The 8,801-nt window shown below is 40.5% G+C and overlaps 2 protein-coding genes across 2 annotated transcripts; both read right to left on the minus strand.

Moving 5' to 3' along the window:
• Positions 1 to 1,181: 1,181 nt before the first annotated feature.
• On the minus strand, positions 1,182 to 4,264 carry LOC140038169 (putative calcium-transporting ATPase 13, plasma membrane-type). Its single transcript, XM_072083266.1, has 2 exons — positions 3,890 to 4,264; positions 1,182 to 3,833 (listed from the first exon to the last, which is right to left on the minus strand). The coding sequence occupies exons 1-2, from the start codon at positions 4,262 to 4,264 to the stop codon at positions 1,182 to 1,184; spliced, it is 3,027 nt and encodes a 1,008-aa protein (XP_071939367.1).
• A 1,132-nt stretch (positions 4,265 to 5,396) lies between these two features.
• Positions 5,397 to 8,801, minus strand: LOC140037529 (putative calcium-transporting ATPase 13, plasma membrane-type). Its single transcript, XM_072081876.1, has one exon. It carries the CDS (start codon positions 8,598 to 8,600, stop codon positions 5,535 to 5,537), a length of 3,066 nt encoding a protein of 1,021 aa, XP_071937977.1. The 5' UTR covers positions 8,601 to 8,801; the 3' UTR covers positions 5,397 to 5,534.

Here is an 8,801-nt window from a genome sequence, read left to right on the forward strand (position 1 = left end):
CATCAATCCTAGATAAGTATGAAGAAAAGGTAAGGTTTCAACATGTCAAAGCCAAAGAAGAAATGGAATAAGCCAAGAGTTCAAATTTCTTCAAGAAAATGGTATGTGTATGTTTGACAAAGATGTTGAATGATTGCTTCTAAACAGTTCAAACCTGCTGGTCTACCAAATGAATAAAGATCTCAATTAAGGTATGTCAAAATGTCTAAAAGAGAAAGATGATGTTTGAAAACCTTTATAGCTACAAACTCTTGTATTGGATAGGAATTATGAATCCACAACTACTGCTTCTGATATTCTAAAATTTACCATTTTGAGTTACAGTAAGGTTCGTGATTATTCTTTTCCACTTTCGGAGTATCCTTGTAGCTGATCTTCCTGTTCTGCCCACTTATTTGGATGGACATATTGGCCTGTCTATCTTCTTTCTGTAAAATGGAGTTTACTCTGATCTTCCTGTTTTGCCTACTTATTTGGACGCACATATTGCCCTATCTTCTTTCTGTAAAATGGAGGTTACTTTCTTACAATCAGTTCTTTTAAGTTCTATACATTTCCATTTACCCAACTTTCTTAGTAAATTTCACGAGACATCGAGTGCAATAATGGTTTCTGTTATACAGTCCGTATAAAGCAAAGAAATATGAATGTTTATATAAATGTAGCTATTTCATGTATTTTATATGACTTGGCATCTGGGAGTTAACTTAGATCTTGAGGAATTGGTTACATCTTCCAAACAATAAAGTTCAGGATTTTTTTTCTCATTTAACTGTTGTATGAGCAACTCTAGACTATCGCTGTGTTAGATGCATTAATTATATCAGTTTATTGTGTAATCCATAGCCCTGTATTAGAACATGATAGACTACACAGCAAAACCTATGTCATCAGTGGTGTTGATTTGTAAAATGTCAATTATTGAGCATGAGAAATGAAAAATATCAGACATTAATGAAATTTGTTCTTGATTATTTTCTCAAGTGGTAGAAAAAACAGCAAAGGGTTGGTTAAGCTATACTGAGGTCTCTAAGCCACTATGTTTCTGTACCTAGGAAACTAAAGATAAGCAAATAGCAGAAAAATTTACAGATGGCTCAACCTAACAGTTGAAATTACAGAAGATTAACTTTGCTAATAAATACTTATCAGACGGGCCATATCAGTTTTACTCCAGCAGCTTATAAATTTGAAGAAAATGGAAATTTAGTCCTCTCGACTAGCCACCCAATTGGCCAAGCTAGAACAGCAATTCCAATGCATATAATCCATTGCTTCCAAGACAGTTGCTTTGTATCTGCTAACTCCTTTAACAGTTCCACAATCAATACCTGAAGAAGAATTATTGCTAGGATTACACCCCAAAACATTTTCCTTTTATGTATCCCTTTGAAGAAGTTTCCTTCAACTCTTTTCGTGTTGAATATGACAAAGAGCTCCCAGAGAACAAGGATGTTGAAGATCATGGTATCCTTTATTTTGGGATCCAGGTTGCAGGTTGATTGACCTTTGAACTGTATGGTCAGGAGAACAATGATAGGATAGACAGCTTGTCCCGCTATATTCTTCCACATGATGCTTGTTATAAATGGCTGCTCCTGGTCTACTCGTGGCAATTGTCTGAGCTCTTCTGGTGGTTCCTCAATGGTGATAGCAAGTGCAGCCAATGCACCAACTATCAACTTCACCCATAGTACTTGAAATGTTGCATATGGGACTTTACCTGATGAAATGGCCGCAACAATATTGATAGTGGGAGGTTCTTTAGCAGAAACTGCTGTTACGAAGTCTATCACAAGACAAGCAATGCTAACAGAAAGTTGGAACTGTGCATATATCTGGATTTTGTGATACATACCTCTACCCCACCTCAATACTCTGGCAACAGAATCAAAATTATCGTCCAAAATGATAATGTCCGAGTTCTCCTTTGCTTGGCTAGTCCCTTGAATTTCCAGAGAGAGGCCTGCATTAGCTTCGCTTAGCACAATTGCGTCCCCTATGCTATGTCCAGTAACTGCAACGACATGGCCTCTCTCTTTCAAGCCTTGGACCATTTGAAGTTTATCCAAAGTAGAAGCTCGTGCCATCACACGGATTGTGCCACATTTCTCTTTTATCTCTGTTTCTGCATTGCTTTGCAAGCTTTGACAGTCCACTATTTCTTCTGTTGTCTCATCTTGAGTTGGATCAATAATACCACATTCAATGGCTATGGCTGTAGCAGTGGGAAGATCACTTCTTGTGACCAGTTTGATATCCACTTCTGCTTCCCGGCAGTCCATCACAGCCTTTTGTACCTCTGGCCGACATGGGTATTTCAAGCCTAGGCACCCTATGAAAGCTGAGTTTTCTGCTTTCAGCTTGGGGTCAAAGTTTCTAGCGCCATCACTATGTTCTTCTGACACTTCTTTATGTGCAAAAGCTACGCACCTGAGACCATTAGACTTCATCTCCTGAAATATTTGCTCCAAGTTTTTTTTTGCATCAATAGACATATGTTTGACGATCCCATCTTCATCATAATATTGTGAGCACATGGCCAGTATGATTTCTGGTTGGCCTTTCTGGTGCACATGAATAGTATCACTGGCATTCCTCTTGATCCATATGCTACTTTGAGTGTTCTCAGAATTGAAGCTTTCTGGTCTGTGAACGGCACAATTTGCTCGAACTTGTTCAACATTGACGTCCATATCTTGGACAGTCCATGCCTGAATTGCACTGTGAACTTGACTCTCAATAAGTTCAATGGGAGATCCTGATGAGACTTCAGTGCTTCTCAAAAGCATACCTTCACAGAGCAGTTCAAGAACGTTTCTTGGGATGATTGAGGAAGTTCCTGCATTGAGAAGCTTCTTGCCGAAACAAAATTCACTTATTATCAGATGATTCAAGGTAAGACTTCCTCTTTCATCCGTGCAGATTACAGTTGTGGAACCAACTGCTTCACAGGCTGAAAGATTTCTTACTATTGCCTTTTGAGATGCCATCCTTTTGGTTGAGTAAGCAATGGTTATCATGACAGCTAGAAGCAAACCTTCAGGGATGGCAGTTGCAGCAATAGCAGCTGGGGTGGCCAGAATCCCTACCACAGTATTGCAGACTTCGTGGATTTTTGTCTTCCCTCCAGTGAAGTCTGATTTTCCTTCCTCATTCCGCATATTCCCCATAAAGTAACGAACAAGCAGTACTACCAGGACCAAGGAAGCAACCATTAAACCGACTTTAGCTATTTGTATAGTCAGCTCATGTAGCTTCCTTTGTAATGGAGTTCTTTGCTCAATATCATAGTCTTTTGAGCTCAGCATCCTGCCCCTTTCTGTGTTGAGGCCAACTGCAGTCACGAGCATTCGAGCAGAGCCATTGATCACCTTCGTGCCAGAGAGAAAGAATGGATTACAGCTTTCATTGATTTCAATTGATTCCCTCCCTGCTGTCATGCTTGACTCGTCCACTTGTAAAGAGTTCCCATCTATGAACAAGCCATCAGCAGGAACTTGGTCTCCAGTCTTCAAGCAAATAATATCACCAACAACGGCTTCAAACACTGAGATGTACTTCCGCTGCCCATTTCTGATAACAAAGACGGAGAAGTTATCACGAGCTTTTGATAGCCTAAAGAATTGTCTTCTAGGCCAGAGGTTACTGAAAGTAGTGACCATGATCACCAGAAAGACGGCAACCAATATGCTTCCCCCATCAGACCATCCTCTCAGCCCATGACTTGCTATACCAAAACAGAGTGAAAGTGTTGCACAGATAAGTAGGATAATAATAATGGGATCACTGAAGGCCTCAAACACTGTGTGCCAAACCCTCGGAGTTGGCTTCTGAACAGCATTTGAACCAAAGTCAAGGCGCCTACGGATAATATCTTCATCATCACCTGGGATACCCTTTTCAGCATTTGTTCTGAGAAATGAGGCGACGCCTGGAACACCTCCAAGCTGACGAAACTGCTCAATGTTTTTAAGGCGGCGAGCTCAGATAGGTGTTCCGGTATGATATCAACAACTGTATCAGATGGAGATGGCAGAAGATTGTCCAACAGCCCACTGTAGTTTTCAGCTGCATTATCGCTTGCTCGAGAGAAGGCATTGATGCTACGGAGCATTGTGGAAATTGCACGCCACCGCTTCTGAGCATCGATATATATGGGTGTCAACTCCACACCTTGGTTGTCCACCACTTCCTCTCTTACGAGGGAGAAGGCTCTGATGCTGCCGACAGCATCCAAACTAGCTTCAAGTGTGTCACTCATTGTTTTGATGGAGGACTGAGACTATGAGAAGTGGTGTAATCTCTTCTCAGTCTATATATAGAGAGTTTGGTAGTGAGCAATTCCTGTTGGTTGAGTAATTGGCTTGGATCTCGTTTTTGCATATTATAGAATTGTGATTTGCACACCGCGTATATCTTTGGCATCGAAACATAAAAGAAGTTTCGTGGAAAACATTTTCCATTCTTTTCAAAAACTACTGTTCTTATACTTCTTTTTATGACTCCATGAGTTGACGTTTGTCTTTCATTGCTTGTCTTGTACCTAGCGGAATAAGTTAAGATTCTGTCCGTACAAAGGAAGTGGAATTAGTGCGTCGTATGAATGTTTGCTTCAATAGCTTAAAAGTCTTGATCACCTAATCTGAAGATATCCCTCTTCTTATTCCAATCACCTTATCACCTAATCACAACACATTGATTACTATTACAACGTGTCTGCTTGAGTGCTTGTAGACTTCACATCATGGATCTGCTGAGGGTTCGAATATTCGACTACCGCGTTTAAGTAAATTGTGGACGAATTTCTCAATGTTTGTGTTAGTGTTCCCTATCCAAGATAGAGAAGAAAATTCCGTAGTTTTTTCAAGATGACAAAAAATTGTTAATCAGTGGATCACTCTGACAGCTGAAGCATCTTAGAAGATCCGTGCACTATGAGTAGTTGGTACTGATAGCTCCAAAGAACCACTCATAATCTTGAAAAACCAAAGGTTGAAGGAGTATTTGACTAGGATCATTCCATTGGCAGCATCTGTCAGGTCTAAAGATGAGATCATGGCGGCTCAGGTCATGTTTTCGTCAGGGTACATACTTCTTGTCGAGATTTTCTATACATTTTCTTGGAGCCTGCTTGGTTTTCATGACAGTAAGCTTGGGAAAATTTCTATCCACCACAAATTTTGAAATCCTCTATTTGTTATCTAATCCATATATATGCGTGTCTTTTGTCTTTTTGAGATTCCTTGATTGAGCTCTAATCCTTGCGCCTCAATATTGCGGCACTGAATATAATTCCAAATCAACCCTGCCAATGTTCTTGTAAAATTTGAGAGCAACCTTGAAAAAAACAAGAAGTGGAGGGCTGGTGATCTTCCTGCTCCATTCTCATGATATAATAATATTAATAGTTGAAGTTTATATTATTGGTAAATTTAAACATTGAACTAGCAAAAATTTTCTACAGAAGTACATTATACAAGGATACTACGTACAGAATGCCTTTCGCTGGGATATTGAACATACTGATCAATTTACATGCATTTGAAATTCTTCCACTTGAGATAACTGAACACTGGTCTGTCTGGAACAGGTATGCACTTAACAATCCAGCCAATTGGCCAGGATGCAGCTGCAATTCCTACACAAGCTCCCCATTGCCCCGAATTCAACCTCTCCGTATTAGCAAATCTCTTCAAAAATTCCACCATCACCACTTGAAGAATAATTGTTACTCCAATAATTCCCAAGAACAACTTGTTCCTGTGTATCCCCTCAAACACATTCTTACTCTCAAGTTTCCTTGCGTTGAACTCGTTGAACACTTGGCAAAGAACAAAAGTGTTGAAGATCAACGTAGCGTTTACCTTTTCGCTAACACCAAAGATTGATTTTCCTTTGAACTGTAATGTCAGCAAAACTGCTATCTGATACAAGGCTTGAGACATTAAGTTCCTCCACATGATGTTGGTGATGAGGGGTTCAGTACGCCCCACTGGAGGCTTGTCCATCAGATCCCTTGTTGGTCTTTCTGTTGCTAGCGCTAAGGCTCCAAGAGTATCCATGATGAGATTTACCCACAGGAGTTGAACTGCTGTTAATGGTACTTCTCCAGCTGAAATTGCTGCCACAAAGTTGATCACTAGAGCTGCCACATTCACCGTGAGTTGGAACTGAATAAATTTCTGGATATTGCTGTATACACACCTTCCCCATGTAAGCACTGTGGCAACAGAAGCAAAATTGTCATCCAAAATGACAATATCTGAACTCTCCTTGGCAACTTCAGTGCCCTGAATCCCCATAGAAAGTCCTATATCAGCTTCTTTCAATGCTGGAGCGTCGTTTGTTCCATCTCCAGTCACCGCTACAACATGACCTCTCTCTTTTAAGCATTTCACCATGAGATGCTTGTCAAAAGGAGACGATCTCGCCATTACAACAATTTTATCAACTTTTTCCATCCGTTCCTCATCTGTGTAGTTGCGAAATTCCACACCTTCTACCACCAATTCATCGTTAGCCTCAAGATCAGGCTTAAGTATTCCACATTCAGTGGCTATTGCTCTTGCAGTGAAGACATTGTCGCCAGTGATCATTTTGATCTTCACACCAGCATATTGACAATCTTCCACAGCTTTCTTCACACCGGGGCGACAGGGATCCTTTAGGCCTACAATCCCCAAAAGGACCAAGTTTCCGTCTTCTAATGTTTGCTGTATTTCTCCACTGGCATCATCGGCTTCTGTTATTTGCTTGTGAGCAAATGCAATGCATCTCAGACTGCTGGCAGCCATGCCCTGTATTATTTCTTCAAATTTCTTCCTCTCAAGATGATCGAGTAATGTGACTTCTCCTTCAAGGTTGTAGTAATGCGAGCACATTGCTAGTATCATTTCAGCAGCTCCTTTCCAGTGGACATGAATCGAGTTATCCACCATTTTCTTCATCAACACTCCGCTTCTTTTCTTCTGGGAATTGAATGCTTCGACATGAAGAATGGAGCAATTCTGTTTTACTCTCTCCATGTCCATATTTAATTCCATCGCAGCCCAAGACAGAATTGCTTTCTCAGTAGGACTTCCTGAGAACTCGAGGCCCTCAGTTCCTAAATTAATCGACCTATAAACACTTCCTGTTGTGTTTAGGCTCACAGCTTCACGAAGCAATTTAAGAACATTGGTTGAGATAGAAAGGTAACTATCATTCTCTACTGATTCCTTGCCCAGCCAAAATTTTGTTACTGTCATTCTATTTAGAGTAAGAGTACCTGTTTTGTCTGTGCAGATGGTTGTAGCAGAGCCCATTGTTTCACAAGCAGAAAGCTTTCTCACCATTGCTTGATCAGCCATCATTCTCTTCATCGAATAAGCAAGTGTAAGTGTTACAGCCAGAGGCAAACCTTCTGGAATTGCAACAACTACAATTGTTACAGCTGTAGCTATAATTTTCACCACAGAATTGATCACATCATCAGCCTTTGTTTTGCTGCCATTGTACTCCTTGATTCCATTCGCGTCCTTTGTATGACCAGTGAAGTAGCGAACTAATAGCACCAAAAGAACTAAGAAAGCAACTGCTAAGCCAACTTTACCAATTGCTGAAGTTAGCTTATTGAGGCGCGATTGAAGTGGAGTTTTCTCATTGGAGTCCTGGCTAACAGAGCTCATCATTTGTCCCCAAGTTGTGTTCATTCCAACAGAAGTAACAAGCATCTGACCATATCCATCAGCTACCTTAGTACCAGAAAACAAGAATGGATTCTGGTTTTGATTAACTTCTAGATGATCACTTTCTCCAGTCATGCTTGATTCATCAATGCTTAAGGAATGCCCCTCCAAGAGTAATCCATCAGCAGGTACCTGATCACCAATCTTCAAGCGAACAACATCTCCAACAACAATTTCAAAGATCGAAATTTGCTGTCTCCTGCCATTTCTCACAACTTCAACTGGGATATTGCTGCTGACCTTGGAAAGCTTCTCAAATTGCCGGTTCTGCCTAAAATTACTGATAGCCGAAACAGAAATGACAAGAAAAACAGCAACAAATATACTTCCACCATCATACCATCCTTCTTTGGGACCATTCTCTTTTATGCCAAAACTAAGAGATAGTGCAGCACATGCCAAAAGAATGGCAATTGTAGGATCTTGAAAAGCTTCCCAAACAAAATGGAAGAATCCCTTTTTGGGAGGCTTACGATATGTGTTGCTACCAAAAGCTTCAGTTCTGCGTAAAATATCTTCGGCATCGTCACCATTTAATCCATGCTGAACTTCAGTATTGAGAGAAGTAGCTATACCTTGAATACCACCTAATTGGTCAAGCTGACCAAGGCTTTTCTCCTTGACAAGCTTTGTTAGAGTTGTCTGATCAACCTTGCAAGGGCTGGGGGGAACTTCGGCAATATCGATGATAACTGTGTGTGAAGGTACTGGTGAAATCTTGCTCTTTCTACGACTAAGAACATTTTTGAGGGCCCTTGAACAATATATGGTCAGAAAAGCAGAGCCCCATTTCTTTTTGGTTTTGTTGAGTTTACTAAGGCGCACAACCAGGTTAATGCAGGACAAATTTGCATCAACTATTGAAGGCATAATTTCGAAGGCCAGTGATAGCTGCTAGGAAAAAGAACGTTGAGATTTTCTATCTCACACAAGATAAAAGACAAGGTTCAGAAATCGGAGGGAGATGACGGGACGAGAGGCAATGTACAAAGTATAGATGTAGGCAAGATAAAAGCTCACTGTAGGTTCACGATTTCAACCAATTTGACTGACTGCATGAAAAGATTTTAG

Source organism: Coffea arabica, chromosome 3c, assembly GCF_036785885.1.
Source record: "Coffea arabica cultivar ET-39 chromosome 3c, Coffea Arabica ET-39 HiFi, whole genome shotgun sequence".
Classification (NCBI taxonomy): domain Eukaryota; kingdom Viridiplantae; phylum Streptophyta; class Magnoliopsida; order Gentianales; family Rubiaceae; genus Coffea; species Coffea arabica.

Bases quoted from the DNA above. Each gene is read 5' to 3' on its own strand.
- LOC140038169 (XM_072083266.1), bottom strand. From the start codon at position 4,264: ATGAGTGACACACTTGAAGCTAGTTTGGATGCTGTCGGCAGCATCAGA. The intron at 3,834-3,889 runs GTGATGATGAAG...AATGCTGTTCAG, and splicing joins TGCTGAAAAGGGTATCCCAG to AAGCCAACTCCGAGGGTTTG.
- LOC140037529 (XM_072081876.1), bottom strand. From the start codon at position 8,600: ATGCCTTCAATAGTTGATGCAAATTTGTCCTGCATTAACCTGGTTGTG.